The sequence below is a fragment of the Rhagoletis pomonella genome, unplaced genomic scaffold (assembly GCF_013731165.1).
Source record: "Rhagoletis pomonella isolate Grant_MI unplaced genomic scaffold, Rhpom_1.0 Rhpom_scaffold_00002, whole genome shotgun sequence".
In the NCBI taxonomy this organism is placed as follows: Eukaryota; Metazoa; Arthropoda; class Insecta; order Diptera; family Tephritidae; genus Rhagoletis; species Rhagoletis pomonella.
This window is the reverse complement of record NW_023458556.1, coordinates 107724537-107746074: the sequence shown is the minus strand read 5'-3', so window position 1 is coordinate 107746074 and position 21538 is coordinate 107724537. Positions and strand designations below refer to the sequence as shown.

The 21538-nt window shown below is 35.7% G+C and overlaps 1 protein-coding gene across 2 annotated transcripts in view; it reads right to left on the bottom strand.

Moving 5' to 3' along the window:
- Nucleotides 1–397: 397 nt before the first annotated feature.
- Nucleotides 398–21538, bottom strand: part of LOC118734303 (small conductance calcium-activated potassium channel protein-like) — a 109294-nt gene continuing 88153 nt past the window's right edge. The window contains exon 3 of one of the 2 annotated variants that reach the window (XM_036464022.1): nt 398–580. In XM_036464022.1, the coding sequence (XP_036319915.1) occupies nt 437–580 (144 nt within the window). In that variant the 3' untranslated portion in view covers nt 398–436. Of the gene's footprint in view, nt 581–795; nt 890–21538 lie in introns of those variants that run through there. The other variant, XM_036464023.1, reaches the window with a different exon arrangement.

The following is a 21538-nucleotide window of genomic DNA, read 5'->3' as shown; positions in this document are numbered from 1 at the left end:
TTTACTCTCTAGAAAATAATTTATGAAACCTCACATACGCGATTTTACATTTTGTTGATACGCGGTTTTGTACTTTAAACGACGATATATTTATTATCAGATAATCGTATATTAATATTATATTGTCAAAAAAGTTATATGTACATATGTGAACATGCAGGTACATTTATAAGCAGGGAACAATTCTTGCAGTGAAAACAAAATAGTGTGTGGCAAATCTAATCAAGGGCAAAGCGGTTACATTTTCATACAATAACTCAATACGGTGCGTTAAAAAGTGGTATTTCAGGGGTTCTTTTAACTACGCCTACGTACATATGTAGTTATGTATGGATTTACTTATATTCGTATGTGTTCACTATGCTTTTTACGATATTTTCTAGCTTAACGGTGCATTTTGATAAAGCAGGCATACACTTGGGCATTTCTAACTAAATCAGAATTCGTGAAAATTATTGAAACTTGTAAGTTTAAATACCATTTTAGAGCATTGTAGTGTTTCGTTAGTTGCTTCTGTGAAAGCTCTTCTGAGGCGCAATTTTCGGCTCTCGGACAGGGTGCAGGGCATAAGTAGAACACCCTAGAGGAAAATGTTGAGTAAAATTTAGATTGAAATTGGATTGGTTATTTTAATGTTGTATATTTGAATATAGCTATGCCTAGTGCATGTTCATAGATGTTTGTAAGTCCTTAGAGCTACGAATAAAATACTTTTTTGTTAACATATTTTTTGCATATTTGTATATTCTTTTTTTCAATATAAGAAATATTTTTATAACAATAATAATGATTTGATTGTGCCTAGTTATAATTATGTGACATCATTAAGACAATTTTTCGTCAGTGCTGTTCGTATATGGAATTGCGTTCCATCTTCCATTCGCAGTAGCTTAAATAAGAGCAAATTTAAAAACGTTTTGTACTCGTATTTTCAACAATAAATTTATGTTCTTAACTTTGGGTTTCGCTATCTACCTTTTTAGAACAATATCGAGGCCCTATGTCTGCATTTTTCACAAAAACTACTTTGTGATGTTAGAACCTTACTGACATCACTGATGTTAATTATGACTTTGCAATTTAATAGTAAATTCTTCTGTCAAGCGTTATGCAAGCTCAGAATTAATATCACCGATGACAGTTAAGTCTTAGGTGTATTTTTATATCAGAGTCTCATTTTTGTGAATTATGTTTTTATTTATTTATAGCTACTTTTTTACTGTTTTTTATTTATATTTTTAACTTTCATCTCCTACATCATTGTAACTAGTATTTATTCTGTTTAATCTTAGTTTTAGGTCTAATTCTCAGTAGTTTTTTTATGTCATAATCACAGTTGTGCTATAAAAGAGCTTTCAAGCTCTTATTGTACTAAAAAAACTGTCTAATAAATGAAAATGAAATGAAATGAATATATGCAAAATCAAATCATTCGTTTTTATAGCTTTTCAATAATTACAGTTGTGCTATAAAAGAGCTTTCAAGCTCTTTTTGTACTAAAGAAACTGTCTAATAAATGAAAATGAAATGAATATATGCAAAATCAAATCATTCGTTTTTATAGCTTTTCAATCATGAACGAAAAACTATTTTCTGACTCTATAAATGGGTATTTTCAAAAGAAATATGACATCGTATTTGTGTGACAATGACTTTATAAAAAAAATCTCGTGATAATTTTAAAATTACAATTTTTCTAATTTTAATTTTTTGAGTAATCTTATAATTCTATAAATTTACGAAACGTAAACGCTAGATAATTCAATGTGTGCGCACATTTGGCTTTGCAATCTGCTGAGGCTTAGAAATAAAAGACTGATGCTTCGTATTTTGACGTTTTGGAATGCACCCATGCTTTCTTCTAAATTACTTCCAATAAGGCTTTCAAAAAATTATCAAAAATAAATTGGATCGGCTTTGATAGTTCCAGTAGTAACGAGATGGAATTCGTTGTTTGATGCCGTTCCTCGTATATATGTATATTACTTCATGATAAAAAAAAACTCCATGCATTATGCGACTCATTGGTAATTGCAATATTGACTTCAGTGACTTACAGTACTTACATGAAGACTGCAACATAATGTCACCAATAAGTGCAACAGGTAGTCGAGCAAAATATACTCTTTGGATGTCTCATTCCATCTTTAATTAATTAATCCCAACGGCTTTTTACCCTCCATTCCCGCCCAACCGACACGAGGGGCGCAGAACCGTTTTTTTTTTTTTTTAGTTTTTTCGTGCCGAGTAGTGGAAACAGGAGTTCGTTAAGTGTCGAGATCTAAAACTATTCAGCTACAGAATCAAATTCATCAGCTGATTGGATATGCTAAAGATAGTATTTCAATTATTGAGAGTGGAAATAATAGTTTTCTTTATAGTAAAAATCGAGTCCGATACGTCAAACGTGCTGGAATGACAGTTAAAATCTTGACATAAACCACGGAATGATTCGTTTAGTTCAAAATTAGTTTTGCATGGCTTTAAAAATAGAGGTCGAAAGTGTCTTGACACTCGAGAAGGAACATTAAAATTTACCTCAGCCAGGAGGGCCGGGCTATTAATCAAGCCTGTCATTAATTTTACGATAAATATTATACCCAGCATTTCTCTGCGACTTGCGAGTGTAGGCAAATTTATGAGCTTTAGACGACTTGTGTAAGGGGGGAGATTGTAATCTGAATCCCAGTTAAAATTACGCAATGCAAAAAGCAAGAATTGTTTTTGAATTGATTCAATCCTTTCTGAATGAACTTGGTAGCGGGGATTCCAAACAATAGATCCGTATTCTAGTATAGGTCTAACTAAACTGGTAAAAAGAGCTTTTGTAACATAAGGATCTTTGAACTCTTTTGACCATCGCCTTACAAATGCAAAAACGCCTTTGGCTTTATTGACTGTAACATTAATATGATGGTTGAAATTGAGTTTGGAATCCATTGTGATACCAAGGTCGACAAAATTGGATACCTGCTCCAGATTATAATTTGATATTGAATAAACAGCTGGTTGAACAGCCCTCCGAGAGAAACACATAACTTTACATTTTTGAAGGTTTAGAGGCATATAGTTTGTATTACACCAACTAACCACGTTGTTCAGATCCGCTTGTAACAAAGACCTTTCTTCGATAGAGGACAATGTTTTAAAAAGTTTCACATCATCGGCATACATTAAAATTTTTTAATGTTTTATTATAGAAGAAATATCATTAATGAATATCAGGAACAGAATCGGACCAAGGTGGCTTCCCTGAGGAACTCCTGAAGAAACTTTAATGATGTTGGAAGAACAATTATTAACAATAACCCTTTGTGTTCTATCAGAGAGGTAAGATGAGATCCATTGAAGAAGACTGGGCTGAAAGCCGATTAGGTCGAGTTTACGGATGAGTAACGAGTGACATACTTTGTCAAAAGCTTTACTGAAATCGGTGTATATTATGAGCATTTTCTCTAAAACCGTTTGAGACATGAGTTGTAAACTCCAATAAATTAGTCATAGTAGATTTTCCTTTAGAAAACCCGTGTTGAGATTGTGTAATTGAAGAAGATATAGAATATGTCAGCTGGTTAACAATAATTGCTTCGAATAATTTGGGGATAGCGGAGTTTCGCTATGCCTTGATAGTTTTCTACAGACGACCTGCTGCCGTTTTTGTGAAGTGGTATTATGAAAGACTCCTTCCAGGCTGACGGAAAAACGCCATGTTTAAGTGACAAATTGAATAGAGTTGTTAAAGGCTCGCAGATGTTCTCAGCGCAGTTTTTAAGAAAACAGGTCGGAATATGATCAGGTCCAGGCCTAAATGACGCTTTTAAGGTTTTTAAAGAGTGTAAAACTTCATCGGAAGATATTACTGGAATATAAGCAGAGTTGATTGGACAAACCTCGTACGGATAGTCTCCACTTATAGGGAAGTCTACAGAATAATTGGACCTAAAGAACCGAGCAAACATGTTGGCAATGAGTTGGCTGTCGCTAGATACAGTGTTGCGATAATGCATAGCGGACGGAAAACCATGTGCCTTACGCTTTGAATTTACGAAACCATAAAATGATTTAGGATTGTTAATTAAATTCTTCTTAATTTTACATAAATATGAATTATAACCTTTCTTATTTAATGCAAAGTAGCATATAGTGCCGCAAAACTGAGTACCTTAGGTAATCGCTGTGTAAGCCCGTTCTTTTATACAGTTTAAAAGAGTGCGACCTTTTATTTTTCAATTTTTTAAGCTCTTTAGTGAACCATAATTGTATTGGTTCTTCATGAACAATATTACGTATTGGCACATACTTTCGAAACAAATTGAAAACAGTATCATTAAAGTGCTCAACGCTACGCTCCACGTCATCTCTATATATTGGCCAAGATAACTTTGAAAGTTCTTTGTTAATTTTCCTGAAATTTACTTTCGCAAAAACATATCTAGTACTTGAACTTGACTTATTATTATGTATTTCATTTATGATTTCGTAGCTTAACTCAAGAGCAGGATGGTATGCATCTTCCGGCAAAACTAGGGGATCACACCGATTAATAGAGGCCTTCGGAACATCATCAACGTAAACGAGATCCAAGACCTTTCCAAACTTATTTGGACATATATTTATTTGTTTGAGGCAAAGTTCAGCCATTTCCTCCAGAAAAACATTGTAACTATCTCTAGATGAAACTGGTACAACATCGGTGTCAATGATGTTCCATGAAATATGTGGCAGATTTAAATCGCCCAAAACAATCATAGAATCGGATGCCGTAAGCATTGCATTTACGGTCTCAAGTAAAGAAACTAGCTGCATATATACCGATACGGCAGAATTAGGAGGGATGTACCAAAGAGCTAAATAAATATAAGTCTTTCCAGCCTGTACACGTATACATTTAAATTCGGTATATTCAATGACAGGAAGACTAACTTCCTCGGATGGTATCGATGAATGCACCGCAAAAAGAACACCACCGCCGATTCTGCCCACGCGGTCACTCCTGTATATTTGATATTCATTTGGAAGAATTTTGGAATTAAAAATAAGAGGTTTGAGCCATGTTTCGGTCAAGGAAATAATATTATAATTGCAGTCAAAACCTTTTAAATATAAGTCAGTTAATTTGGTATTCAAACCTCTAACGTTTTGATAGTAAATACTTAAATTAGACTTGCGTGTTAGTTTTTTGAATCCGAATTAAGATTAGAAATTTTAGCTACGTTATTATTACTTTTATTAGGTTTATACTCAAACTCGCGAACAAACGCCCCGGTCGGCCAAAATGAACTATTTAGTAGTGAATCAAAATCTTCGGAAGCTACATCAATTTTAAAAGATGAAATATCGCGATCGTATTTAAAATTAAATTTACGAATAAATACATCTTTAGTTCTAATTTTAGTCGATATGTATGACTTTATATCATCCGAAGAAGTATCTTTAGCAAATCTAGAGACAAAGATTGATCTTCTCGGAGGAATTACAACCAACTTTTTGGTAATGATGTCTGATGTGCGGGGCTCCGAATTATTCGGAGGAACTAAGTTAGACAGTGGAGCTTGAGATGTTGATGGCAACACTGTTAAATCAACGGTTTGACTATTTTTAGAAGTAGACCTAGTGGATATGGCTTTAGAAGTCGGAGGCTCCAATGCCTGAGGGCATGGAGAAGATAAATTAATAAGTTCTAAGGACTGGGATGGAGGATTTTTTTTACTAGAATCCGTGGCTGTCTTTTTAGGTGGACTAATAACATGCCCACCTTTATTTTCTCGGCTATCCTCAGAGTGTGGAGGGTCGTCGAGACAAGTGAAAGACCTAAACATTTTTTCGTAATGCTTAAATTTCTCAACAAGCGCCGACAGATCCTTCCCGATCTCAGAAAAACCATTTCTGGACTGCCTGAATAATGTAAATAAATCAACTTCGGTTGATCTACATTTTTGACAAGGCCAACGAAGACCCTTACCCTCGTTAATAGCGTCTAATACTCTACCGCTTAAACCAGCACATTTTATATGGGCAATCCCATCGCAGAGCCAGCATGGCACATAGGAGTCGCTTAGTATCATTAAGTGTCAAACTTCAGAAGATGACACAGGGAGACGGTCTTCAATTATTGGAAGGAGTGGCAGTCACTTTGGAGAGCAAGCTGAGCACAGCTTGCGATTCATCTGACCGAAATGATGGTGGACAAACTAACCGTTCAAATATTATATGTTAGGAACTTTTCAAATACTTGAACGAAGCTGACTCTAGTCGGGAGCGGTTTATAAAGTATCCGTTGCTGAAAAAGGCTTCCTTGAAGTACAAAGCACTCCACTTACTTTGTCGGCACCGGTGGAGAGATCATTGTCTTTCACTGGTATCAGAAGTAGTCCACGTCGAGACACTCTTTCTGATTTTTCTTTTCAAAAATTATTATTGTTAAAGGCTAATATTGAGTACAATTATTGAATATATGTTGGTTTTAGTATATAATGTAAATTTTCACCACAGAGATCTGGATTTTTTTTGTCCTTGTTACTTGTGTAAATATCTGTATTTTGGAAATATTGAAGTTTTCTTATTTGATTAACATTTTGTTTCATATGTGTGTATGTATAAAGACTGCAGCGGTCTACTCTATAAAATAATTGGCAGTGATTTGTATTGATGTTTAATAGAAGTAATCCTAGGTAACGATTTACAATCGTAATCTAAGTTCGTTCGATTAAGGATTACTTTACTTTTTGGGATTATTGAAATCCTAATCGTTTAGTAATTGTAATCCTTATCGCCCAGCTCTGGGCCAGTGTTAGGAATGAATAATCGATCGCATACGCTATTCAGTGAATATTCAGTTTGGGTTGTAAAGGATAGGTTAGGGTTAGGTTGTCGTGGTCGTCTATAAGACACACTTAGGCTCAGGGCCCATTGTGATGCCGCATGTGAGGTCAGCAACTCCCAATCCCTCCTAAAACCATTTTGAACTTTGAACGAATTTTAGAAGATCCCTGATTTCGACGCATCTAAGGTCCTCCAAGTTGTCGAAGAATTGCCTACCGAGAGTGGAGCCTTCACCTGGATAGAGCAGGGCACTGGCACATCAGGTGCAGAATCGTTTCCTCCTCCTCTTCATCTTGACAGCTTCTACAGAAGTCATGTAAACGTAGACCAAGTCGATAGGATTGCTTGCCAATTAGGCAGTGTCCTGTTATGACAGATACTAATAATACAATATTGGGCTTATTTAGACTCAGTAGTAGGCCAGTACGTTTGGCGCTGAGCATCGGCCATAATTGTTTGGCAGTTTTGCAGGTGATTTCGTCCTGCCACCTGTCGTTCGCTACTTTAGTAAGCCTCTCGGAGATAAGTAGCTTACAAATTTGTAATGGTATTCCTATTTCATCGTTTATATCCTCAGAAGGAAGTTTCGTGCCAAGTCGCGCCAGTTCGTGGGCCTTACAATTCCCCTCTATGCCGCAGTGACCCGGAACCCATATCACCTTTGGGCGAAATGACTCAGCCATCTCGTTAGGAGATAAAGATTGTAAAGGATAAAATTAGTTGCTTTTTTACTTGGAAACTATATATTAGAAACAAATATTATTAGTGCTGGAAAATATCGGCACCACTTCAGGACTGGGTACATCGATGTCGATTCGGTGCGAGCATTTTAAAAAGTATCTGCTTCAAACAGATGGCAAAGATTATTTGATTAAAAAAAATCATCGAAAAGTAGTGTAGGAAGCCAAAAATAAAAGGTGTATCAGACCAGTGCTTGAAAATTATTCCACGTAAAAAAGCAGTAATCAGTCCAAGTCAATGTTTAAGCATTGCTACCAGATTCACTAGCAGCAAAATTTTTGTTTCTTGACAAAGTAAAGAAAAGTTTTGAAGTTATTGAAGTTGGATGAAAATATTTAAAGAAAAGTCTTGCTTGTTCTCAAACTGAAAGAACTCGATACACCTGTGCAAATATTCTAAAATAAAGTTTTTTGCTTTACCCTGCAACTTGTAATAGTACCAATTTTTGGATTCTGGGAATTTTCTGATAAAGACGTGGCGCAGCTAAAAAATATATATACATAAATATAAGCACGAAACTATGTTTTTGTGACAAAAATTATCCACATAAGATTAAAACTAGTGCATTTTCATTTTAGAAAATTTTTGTTTATAGAAAAATGCATAAGTAACACAGTTTGGGTGAGGTTCGGTTATTTGTACAATGATTTTAGGTTATCGTGTCCCAACGCGTGACCCGAATCAAAACATATACGTCTAGCCAAAGGCCTGTACTTTAATTTAAAATAAAGGTTTCGGTTTAAAACATGCAGTTTTTTGGAGGTCAATTTTGCACAAAAATACTGTGGATGACGTAACCGGAGTTGGACTGATGAGGTTATTTTTTCTAGCGCGGCCGAAGGCCACCAACGCGGAAAAGAGTACTGCTGATGGCCTACTAACACGAGTTTAATTTTTCTTTGCGAAAATGCTAATTTTTCCCCATTTTGAAATGGGCCCCGAGTGCCTGTAGAAGGGGCAGGGAGGCGAAGGATGAATTTTCTTAAGCTTTATACTTTTTTTTCTAATGAGTTTTAGGTGACACACACCTTCCCCCTCCGCTTCCAACCGAAAAATCATTTTACAAATAACTGAACATTTCGCACGCACAACATTAAATCCTCTGATGTATTGTTTGATTGCTATCAATGTGGCAAGGTTGCTCATAATTTTGTACAAATCATGAAACTTGAAAAACTTATTTTGTGTCAAAAATTGTAAAATGAAATTACCTTCTTTTTGTATCATGGTTTATTCCACTGCTTCATTTAAAAAAATATGACAACTGAATCTAGTTACATTGAAATTTGCACGAATTAGATATTTTATATTTTGATTTAAGCAATGAGTATCTACTTTTTTTAAACCTAGTACTTCCCTTTAAGGCCAGTATGCAACTCTCAAGAAAACGGTGTGTGTGTCCAAGGAATTTTGACATCTGATGCTACAGCAGCCTGTTGCCTCACTCTTTCCTCAAGAAATAATGGAACGGGCATAGATTTCTGTTGCAAGCATAGGTTGCATTGTGCTCTTTTTTCACAAAAAATATTAGAAAAGCGGTAGTAGAAAGCGTAGCAAATTTCCTAAGAACTGCGTACCAGGGATGAAAAATGGAAATTTCAGATTGTACCCAATATCATAAAATAAATGCATCTAAACGAGACAGATTGTACCTAAAAAAGTTACATCATTTGTAATTTTTTTATTAATTTTATTTAAAATATGAATACAAAAGATGGATGTACTTTAAACTTGGTTAGGTCTTTTTTAACTGATCTTTTATCTATAGACTATAGTCTAATGTCTATAGTCTAATTGGAGAAGCGTCTTTGCCTAGCGTTTTTGTCTAATTTTAACTACAGAAAACTATTGGCGAAAAAGACAAAAAAACACACTTTGCGAAGTTTAATTTTCTATCCAGCTTTTTATAAAACAACAGGAAACGTCTGCTAATTTATCCGATTCCTTTTATTAGGTGCAGCAAGTCTAAAGAAAACAGGGACCGCAAATAACGATTATCCTTTGAAATTTCAACTCAAAAAATCACGCGGAAAGAGAAATGCTACGTGCATAAGGAGTAAACCAATATATTTTTTATTACTCGGAGTACCTTCAGCGGCACTGATTTTTATTTTTTAATTTTTACTTATAAAAATCAAGTTTAATCATTATATTTTGAGTTTTATTTTTTACTCAGAAAATAATCGTTAGGTTTTGAGTTTTATTTTTTGCTCGGAAAAATAATGGTTACGTTTTAAGTTTTATTTTTTGCTCGGAAAATAATGGTTACATTTTAAGTTTTATTTTTTGCTCGGAAAATAATGGTTACGTTTTAAGTTTTATTTTTTGCTCGGAAAATAATCGTTACGTTTTAAGTTTTATTTTTTGCTCGGAAAATAATCGTTATTTCTTGAGTTTTATTTTTTGCTCAGAAAATAAAACTTAATTTGTGTGTATGCGCATGCGCATGCGTGCATAGACAGGGGGCGGCTGCATTGAACCTTTAACGCCACTGTGGAGTGGGTAATGAAAATACAGATACCAGGGTAGAAACAAAAAGAACCACATTTCTAAAGAAAAAGTGCAAAAAAGCGCATACGAATACGCAAAAATTAAGTTTTATTTTCTGAGCAAAAAATAAAACTCAAGAAATAACGATTATTTTCCGAGCAAAAAATAAAACTTAAAACGTAACGATTATTTTCCGAGCAAAAAATAAAACTCAGTTAATAACGATTAAAAAGTGATTTTTATAATAAAACTTATAACCGTTACGGTCCCTGAAAGAAAATAATCGGAATTGCCGTAAGTAACTTCGAAAGCATTTTAAATATATTTACAGAAATCAAAAAGCGAATCGGGATTAAATAGCTGTTGTCTCATCTAAAGAAAAAATGAAATTTGAAGAAATCCTAGACACTCGACTATATGGGCGAATATATATAATAGAAAAGTTGAAAATGTCATCATATGCGGGGAACTTTAGCTTTTATGGTTTCAATAGATTAAAAAATGCATTCCAAAAATGCAATTGCAAAGCTACAGCGTTTTTAGATTTCACAGCGTCATTGGAGCAATGACGATTAATGAATGAAATTAGTGCAAATTTCGATTATAAAAAATATCAAAAATTACGAATTTGAGCATAGGTAAGTAAAGTCACGAACACATTGAAAACGACGAGCTACTGGCCACAGCTTCCAATTTGTCGATAGCGACACGACATCATGAATTCGTATGAGTTTGACATAAAAGAAGAGGACGAACCTTATCTGTCGCTGGAAAAATAGAAATAGATCTAATCTGGCCACAACCACACTCGTAGTGTAGCTCTGGCGCCGTCAAAATAATGATCTACATAATAGTACGTGTTAAAATAATTTGACAGCTGTGGTCTGTAGCCCGTCGTTTTCAATGTGTTCAGCACTGCTCTAAATCCAATGTAAAATGTTTGGGGATACATAATATAATTTTTTTAATTTCTTCCTTTTTACCACTTTTCTTTAGAATTGCTTATTCTTCAAAATGAAAGCGAAGCTTTTCCCATGCCTATAAGTAAATAAATTAGCGGGTAATTTCCAAACAAAGTGTACATGGCAGGCATGGCAAAAAAAAAGAAGGCAGTTTCAATAAACCACTTTTTGACGGATACTGGGATTTTTGAAGATTCATAATTTGTCCATGTTGCCAGCAGCTTTACCATATTGTTAATATTTAAAAATAAATTAAGGAATTTCGAGATCGGAATTTCTTTCACACTTAATGGGTATAAATATTTTAGTCTTAGAAGAAACCAAACAAGTCTAGTACATGATATATTTACATATTTATTGAAAATATGTAGATACATAAAAACAACGCAATTTTACTTCGAAATACAATGGCATATGTTCTTACGTTTATGGAATTTTTCACCCCTACCCTAAAACTGAAGATTAATCTATATGTATGGGTGTGCGTTAACATTATTATTAAATTTTTTTATTTAATAACCCACCCACCCATCAAAACATAAATAATTGAAAAGCATTAAAGTAATACCCAACCAAAAATTCCAAGTACTCATCTCAGTATTCTTCGTTTCCAAAGCGTTCCTGCCTGCAAGAAAAATGCATTCCTTTTCTATGTTTTGACCAACACAGTTGTCCAATAATGAAACGAGTACGTTTGATTGAATTAGTACATGTATATAAGTAATAAAGAAAAACCGATTACAGAGTCTTATCGATTATTATGAGATTATAATGCTGTGTTCCCATTCATGAACATACCGCCCCCCCCCTGAACAACTGTACAGGAACAGGGGAGAGGCGCAACCTTCGTGATAGGCCTTTTGTATTCTCTGCGGCTGGTGCGGACAGATACAACTCGTACTCGATCGTCATCGCCTTTGCTGACATCTGTTATCCTACCCAGTACCCATTTCGAAGGTGGAAGGTTTGGTTCTTTTAAGACCACAAGTGTTCCCACTTTTAAATGAACGGTATCTAATTGCCACTTCTTCCGCTGTTGTAACGATGTAAGGTATTCGGTATGCCATCGCTTCCAGAACCCTTGTACCATAGCTTGCAGATTGCGCCACCGGAGCAGACGATTTGGATTAATGTCTAGAAGTGACGATTCAGGTAAACAGGTATATGGTTCCCCAATAAGGAAGTGCGCTGGGGTAAGCGGATCAAGGTCGTCATCAGAAATTGCACACAATGGTCGACTGTTTAGGATGGATTCAATCTGAGCTAGTACAGTTGCGTACTCTTCAAATGTCAAGACGCTGTTTCCCGTAACACGTCGCAGGTGAAGTTTTATGGAGCAGACACTAGCTTCCCAGAGGCCGCCGAAGTGTGGTGCAGATGGTGGAATGAAGTGCGAGCGTATGTCTTCATTAGCCAAAGATTCGGCTACTTCTTTTAAATACGCTTGTGATAGTGTTAGCTGTTGTAACTCGGTCATCTCTCGTTTAACGCCATGGAAGGTAGTACCGTTGTTAGAGTACAAATCCGTAGGTTTACCCCTACGTGCTATGAATCGGCGAAAAGCTGCCAGGAAGGCGGCAGAAGTAAGGTCGCTAACCAACTCAATATGTAGCGCCTTTGTAGAAAAGCAGACGAATATAGAAAACCAAGCCTTTCCAATTTTGGAGTTTCGTCCGTGCGACATCTTGATAGCAACAGGACCAGCATAGTCAAGTCCACAGTGAAGAAAGCAACGGCTTGGCTGGACTCTTGCTGTTGGCGCAAAAGTGAGAAGGTGGCTTCTACTCCGGTATGAAGATACGCTTCATGGGTGTATCGGACTAAACGTAGAGCAAGAGGAGAACATTTAGGTAATAAAATTGGATACTTAGTGTTGAATTTGACATGAGCGTGTTTAATGCGTCCACCAACTCGTACTACGCCATCGTGACCTATAAACGGAGTATACCGGAGCAATGAGGATTTTCGTGGGAACGGAATTCTTCGCTGTAGTTGCTGGTATTCGACGCGAAGTGCCGACTGCTGAACGTATTTTTTTATGACGTGCGCTGCGCTGCGTAGCTTAGCAAAAGACAACCAACTAGTTTGTGCGGCTTATTTAAAGCGAATGAAACGTAAACAATATGCTACGATGCGAGTGAGACGAACCCAAGGTGACACATTATTTAGTAGATTATCAATTATATTTTCTTTGTTCGACACGAAAAGTGATTGATGTTTTATTGGTTTTTGTTCTGCGAGAACAGACGTGTCATCCGCCGACAAATCTTGGTGCTTTCCTGTTGGCCACTCCGATTTAGGTAATAGTAGCCAGCTTGGGCCGGTCCACCAAAGCTTATGTTTAATGAGTTTTGATGGCAATAAACCCCGAGACCCGCAATCTGCTGGGTTTTGCTCGGTAGAGACATGGCGCCAATAACTGCGTGGAAAATGTTCTAAAATTTCGGCAGTCCGATTGCACACATAGGTTGTCCATCTACGCGGGTGTGATGACAGCCAATGGAGAACTATTTCCGAATCACTATAACAATATATGTTCTCAATTTTTACTGTCAATGAGCTTTGAATTAATTTTATCAACTTAGTAAGCAATAGTGCAGCGTTTAGTTCAAGTCTTGGTATCGATATTGGTTTCAAAGGAGCCACTCGAGCTTTCGATGCTATGACGTTTGTTCGATATTTACCATTTACCTTTATGCGACTATAAACAACTGCCGCATAAGCTACCGAAGATGCATCTGAAAACCCATGTATCTCGATTGAACCTTCTTCGGATGAAATATGGCGTGGATAGATATGTCTTGCAACAACTTCAGCTCTTGCACATATTGTTGCCGACGCGTACAGAGGTCGAGCGGGAGTGTATCGTCCCAGTTCAGCCCGAGCAACCAAAGCTCTTGGAACAAAATCTTAAATCTTAAAATCTTGGCCATACAATGCCCAAAGGATCGTAGATCTTTGACATTTCCGATAGCACTGATCGTTTGGTAGGTTCCTTAACACACTTCATTGACTTAATTTTCAATGACAATTCATCAGTGCAAGGATTCCACTGTACTCCGAGTACTTTAACAAATGTATCAATCGATTTGCAGTTTAAATCAACGGGATTATATTCACGCAACTCTATTGGAAGAGTACTGAGCAGTGGCCAACAGTTTGAGCTCCACTTTCGTAAACAAAACTTGGCCTTGGTCAGCAATGAAATTAGTTCGTCTTTATTTTTAATTAAATCTTCTGTCGAATTGTAACCGGTCAAAATATCATCGACATATACATCGTTTATAAGTACATGCGAAGTAATGGGAAATTCATTTTTGTAGTCATCAGCTAATTGCTTTAATACACGAACTGCTAGAAAGGGCGACGAAGTGAGACCATGCGTTACTGTCAATAACCGATAATGTTCAATTGGAGCATTTTCACCAGTTCGCCAAACAATTTTTTGGAAGTCTGTATGCTCTTTTGACACGCGAATGCCACGAAACATTTTTTCTATATCCACACAAAATACAAAGCGATGCTGTCGAAAACGCAGAGAGACTGCGAAAAGGTCGCGTTGAATGGGTGGACCGACGTGCAAACGGTGATTTAGAGAAACACACGACGAATCTTTGCTAGAACCATCGAAAACAACTCTACATTTTGTTGTTATACTGTCCGGCTTGAATACGGCATGGTGCGGTAGATAAAAACAAGAACCAGTGTTTTGTTGGCGTTGTTGTGCCGATAGCTTCTCCATATGACCTAACGTTAAATACTCACCCATGAACTCTGTATATTGTTCTTTTAATTCAGGAGATAAACGAAACTTTTTCTCCATAAATTTGAGTCGCATGCATGCTTGTTGTAATGTTTGATGAATTGGCGGGGAATTCTCTTTGAACGGATATTCCACGATATATGTACCATCACAGTGTGAGTGGCGGAGAAATGAGCCTCTGCTACGTCCACTGGAACGACATTTGGTGTGGTGGATAAATTGTCCATTTCCATGAACGAGCGAACGAGAGTGTCCAAATCGACGAGGGCATGGTTTATCACTGCTGGTGGTGTGCACAGTTCTCCTGCATGGCATGAGCCTGTTATTACCCAGCCGAAAATGCTATTTAATGCTATAGGCATCGACTGACCAAAATATTTACGTTCGCCGGTGTAAACGGACCATAGCTGATCTGCTCCGATTATGGCATCCACAGAACCTTTTTCGCAAAATGTTGGGTCGGCTAAAGGCAAAGTAAGGATTTTTCCCCATGCAGACGATGAACAATTTACTGCTTTTGTAGGAATGTCGGTGGTCAGTTTAGATAAAACATACGCGCTTATTTCCAGCGAACAATCTGATAACCGTGAAATAAATAGTTTCAATTTGATGAAGCCTCGGGTAGTTCCTGCAGCAGAAGCAGACAAACCGAGTACATAAATACGTGCATGCGTACGAGAAAGTCCGAGGCTTTGTACGAAACTTTCAGTAACGAATGATACTGTGGACCCTGTGTCCAGCAAAATTCGGCAATTCACCACATTTCCCCTTCTGTCATAAGCTTTCGCAAGAATTGTCGGCAAAAGAGTAATAGATAAACTTTTGACACTGAGAAATTGAGTGCTGTTCTCCGCATAACGCACAGCATTTGATTGTTGTTGATGACTCTGCTGCGTTGGCATGATGAGCTAATGCGGTCCGCAGTTTGTTTAATGAACGAGAGGTATTACATGATTCGAAATCATCACACCGACGCGAGAGAAATTTTAAAAGATCTTCAAATGACCGTTCGGTGTGAGAATCGCCGTTTTTAGCCCATTCTTTCCTTAGGGTCTCTATTATTACAATTTAAGGCGTCCAAACCACGTACAGTTTCGTCAGCTTTATCGGCCAAATTCTGAAGAGCTACTATGTTGGAGCTATTGCACGAAGACAAAGACAAGAACTGTTGGGCAAGCGAGTTGACAATTAGCGGTTTTTTGTTGTACCGCTCGACAAGTATGTCCCATTCATCTTTATAGTTATGCTCTGTTAATGGAATGTGCTTCACGAGATTCAAAGCTTCATCTTTTAAATAGGATTTTAGGTAATGAAACTTCTGGATATTACTGAGAGTAGATTTGTTGTCGATTGCGCTTCGAAATAAGTCGCGAAACGACGACCAGTCAGCGTAATTTCCAGAAAACGTTGGTAGAGAGATCTTAGCGAAATGAACATTTGAGTGCGCAGTTGTTGCACTGAAATCGTCTAAGAACTTTGCTTGTTGCGATGCTAGCTTCTCAAAAAGATTTTTTGCATCGTGATTCTTAACGATTTGCGAAACTGGATGGTCCTTAATGAGGCGAGTTAAATTTGCATGAGCAGCGAAATACTTTTCTTCGTACTCCTCGGCATCTTCCTCCGGATCTGTAAAATTTTCGGTTTCTGTATACTCATACAAAGCTTTGCTGATATCGACGAATTCGTTGTAGGATTCCTCCAATTTATGTATACCATTTTTTAGCTGCTCTATTGGCGTAGCCGTATCAAAGCTTTTACCGCTAGCACACGCACGTGTAATAGCGCCTTTAACCCATCCACGTTGTTTGAGTAATTTATCCATTTTTCATACTAAACTAATTTGGCTGTATTGGTGATTTGAATACTTGATGCGCGGTATTCGTATTTTAATCAAAAACGCGATATTGAAAAAAGACTATGTGCCACTAAAACACGTGATACGCGGTGTTTTAAAATAGTTAAAACAAAAAATCCGGCTCGAAGGACCAAATTTATTTTGTCCAATAATGAAACGAGTACGTTTGAAGGTCAAAATTGAACTGATTTATTCGGGCAAAGTACATGAATATGAATATGCAAGCGATGTAGTAAACTAGAATTAGTACATGTATATAAGTTATAAAGAAAAACCGATTACAGAGTCTTATCGATTATTATGAGAATATAATGCTGTGTTCCCATTCATGAACAACAGTTTTTCAATACCTTTCATTTCGCGGCACTGAACTTTTGGAGAATATGGTCTTGTTCTGGCTGATGCTAATATCCGTGGTAACAAAATGTTGAGAACAGACATACGGATATTTTAGAAGGTCTTTCTCGTTCAATCCATCTTTGTCTCACAAAATGAAGTGCTGCAAATTTAAAAAATTGTGTTTCGGCAGTGGTATTTTGTATTTTTGCAGATTCCAAATGCGGAACCATTTTTTTGATTTTAAAAAATTAATTTATTTTTTGTTTAGTATATCAAATTTTTTGCAGAAGAATATTTTATTATAATTTTCAATCTGGTATCTGGATTTTCATGATAATGTCATAATCTTAACAAAAATCAAATGGCTAACAAGACTGCTAATGTAATTAAGCGAAACTACCCTCTTTTTTCTACCATGCATGGCAGGTATTTTTTTTATATTTTTTGAAGATTGATAATTTTATCTTCTGAAATCGTTTACTGACGTGAAAATTTGTTTAGAATACGAAACTGTTTTCACGCCCTACAAAAATTATCATTTTTTCTTATTTTTGCATTTTTTGTAAAACATTTTCCAGAATGTCACTTTTTTAAAAGTAAGCTTAAGGAATAAATAAGTTTAGAAACTGTTAGAAAAAAGTATACTAACCGATAAGCATTGTACTGATTTTTAACATTAAATGCATGATTTTTAAACATTTGCATATCACTTTAAAACCCATTTATTAGATAAGTTAATGTTGAAGTTTATCCCACTTTCTTCATGACATTAACGAGGGGGTTTTCTTGAGAGGCGGGCTTTTTTTTAACCTTTCTTCGGCAACAACTTCCCATATATGCCATTTGAACACTTTTGGAAAAATAAGATATTTAAATAAAAAATCCCTTTCCACCTAAAAGACACATTATATTAGAAATATTTCCACATTTCACATGTTCTGATTTTTTTAGAGAGTCTTACTTTACAAAAATATAAAATCAAGGAAATCCCCTGCTGCAATAAACCGACATTGGTAATTATCTTATTTTTAGTGTTTTTTGCACAAAAAACTGGGTGACATTCCGGAAATATTTAGCCGTACTTACCATGGTGCAATGGTAAATTCACTTAAAAATACAAAATAATTGCTTTTATTATGTCATTCGATCAATAACTTCTTGCGCTTCTTAACTGCAGTGCATTTAGGCAAGCAAAACAACTGATATTAATATCACGGTAAATTAAAAAAAGTGGCATTCCGGAAAATTCGTAGGGACATTATTATAATAAAGAGCCATGGTTATGTTCATAAAATTTTTCTGACAAAAATAGAATACGTCTTTTCCCATTGTTTCTTTGTTTAAACTTTTTTTCATGTTGATTATCGAATAACCTGAGCGGGGACAAATATTTTTATATGGAGTAGGTAAAATACATACATATATCAAAGAAATACCTAGTGATAGAACGATACGAGTACCGAGTACAGAATATGGATACTTTTCATGAGTACTGAGTAGTATCGAGAACTCGATACTTTTTCACAAGTATTGAGTAAATATCGCGAATGCCGAAATGTATCGACGAGTTAAAAACTTTTTTAAGTAATTTTTTTTTTAAATTACCAAATAAATATTGTGGCGAACGTTCGAATATTAACTTCAACATCCAATATGAATGTTATGAAAATGAACATAAAGCTCATTTACTTCAAAACTGTTATAACTCAAAAAACCGAAAACTCGATAAACACGCCTTTAAAGTTTTTAATTCACACATCGTCACCCCCATACCATAAGCATAAATGTGCAAATTTATCAGTTTTGAGTTATTGGGTTGACTTGGTTAATCTTTGGATTTTCTATGTTATACCAAACCCCAGAATACCATGCGTACACGGAAAGTAAATATTTTGCAATTTCAATTGCTTAAATGTAGAGCTAAGTCTCGCAAAAAAAAACTTTCAAACTTGATTTCCCAAAATGTTCATTTTTACACATTGATGTTTATCTCTTGCGGGTTACAGAAGGGCGAGAACTCTCCGCAGACTCAAAAATTAAGATTAGTGCCACAAGAGATTATTTTGCGATATTGAGCCGATTGGGTATTTGAACCCCAGCCTGGTGTAATTCATCAAAACCACTTGAAGGATCGATCGAATTCGCGTCCACAAAATAAGCACTGTACGATAGTTAATAAATAAATGGTTAATATGTTGTCCGGAGTAGAAATGACTACGATATCTACTGTCTTTTCTGAGTATCCACAGGAGCAAGTAGAAGTAGGGGAGTTGCACCTCGTGACTTGATACTAAAAGTAATAGTGCATAGTTAGCATAAATAGCATGATTGTTGTTGTTTCATGTGTTCAAACAACAACAAAATTAGCCAGTAGTGCTATCTGTGCACCATGCTAGACAGTATGCACCGGATCGTGAATACCCCTGATGTAATTGTTTGGATACCGCAATACAAATATTTATGTACATATAAAGGGTTAGTTAGTGGACTTTAAACATGTGATTCGAATTATACTATCCCATATAAATTCAAAGCCCAGCGAATCAACACTTACTTTTGTATTTAAACGTCGCCGATTCAAAATTATTGTAGCGTTCGCAATAACAAGAAATAAGTCTCAAGGTCAGACCCTAGCAAGAGGATTGGTTAACGCAAGGCGTATCGAGTAAATACCACGTAAGTTAACTACCAAAAGCAATGCATGTGGTTTTTAGAATAAAGAAATATGGAGATTTTTTAGACCATGGAGCACCCCGATTTTCGGGGATTATTACTAGTTATAAAATATTTGCTTTTAAAACCTTGGAAATAAGCTTTTTGCTATAAACATTTAATTAACGCATGTAAAACTAATTTATCGGAAGTTTATTCCAAAAACTCCTTTAGATCAGATTAAAACTATTAAGAGCAGTGACTATTCAATTTACAAATAGGAAGAGGTGAAAAAAGCAGAGCTATCTGATTTTTGTTTACTTTTTCATGCCTGCTGCGTACTGCCTCAAGAAATTTTTACACAAGAAAGTTTCTTAGCCATTTCTTGTACGTCATTTTATATGGAGTTTTTGCTTTTCTTGAGAGCTGCATACTGGCCTTAAAGATGAAGAGATAAACAAATTTTCGAATACATTGAAAGTGAAAACGCTAAAGAAGTAACTGCTACGGGTAGTGAAGTGAAACTAAAATAAAGTGAAAATAAAGAAGTGAAATTAAAATAATAGCCTTAAAAGACAAGTGTTTAATTCTTATTTATTTATTTATTTATAACAATTTATATAACAAAATAATTTTATCATATAAATACATAAACGCAGCATTGGCAACGAGGCCTTCAGCCGCCTTTTAATTATCGCTAGGTAGACAGTTTACGTGCTATGTGTTAGTACAGATGCAAGTACAAATCTTAGATAAATTTTAGTAAATCATTGTTTTTTTTTAAATTTAATACAATAATAATGTTTTTTTCAGGAGGTTCACTTAGTAATTTTGTAAGATCAATGTTGTCAGAGTTGTGGGCTGTTGTGTGAAGAATCGGGCAGAGTGTGATAATGTGTTTGATAGAAGCGGTGTCATCGCAAAGTGGGCACTTGGAGGGGCTTATACCCGACAGTATGTGGGCATGCGTTAAGATAGTGTGCCCTATCCTTAATCGGGTGTATGTCGTCATCGCGCTGATTGGTAGTGTTGACGAGTAGGTAATCAGATTTCTGTCAGGGTTTATATCCGGGTAATGATGCTTGTATGTTTAAAAAAAAAAATTGCATTGATAACTTAAAGTTGTGATACACAATGGCTAGAGGCGTCGCACTATAGGCAAAACACGAGTTTTTTTTTTTAAATCGTAGATCTTCGCTTAGAAAAGAGATAATGGAATGAAAATTTTTTTATCGTGAAGATAAATGATCATATAATATAGGAAAACTATAGAGAAGTTACAACAACAATAACTTAACCCTCAAAATACCGTTCAAAATGTCACTTTTTTTTAATTTCGATTTTGGCTCCCATTCCACTAGAAAACACTATATTTAATACACCATTAGCACTGTTTCTGAAAGATTTCTCTTTATTTTATCTTAAGACTCGATTCTTGGGACATTGGACGCTGTACCCGAGTGGCCAGATTGGAAAAAGAAAAGCTTCCTTTAAACTGTAATAACTCGTAAACTATCAGCTTTCGCAAAAAAAATTATATAAGAAAAATGGTTATACTGGTCGATATCTTTACGAAAGTGCAGCATTTAACCCTTTAATGCAGAGTCTGTCATATATGAAACGCTTTTTAACCCTTTCAAGGCAGAGGCAAAATGGTTCTCAATATGTTTTCAACGTACTTTTTATTTATTTTTGTTTTTAATGTTTTTATTTTATTTTATTTTTTTATTTTTTTTATTATTATTTTACTATGGAAAATTTTTCTACGATTAATATCTACGTCAACATGAGAAAAATCACGTTCAAAAGCATATTCAGAACCTTTCTCCTCTGCCTTGAAAGGGTTAAAAAGCGTTTCATATATGACAGACTCTGCATTAAAGGGTTAAATGCTGCATTCCATTATCTCTTTTC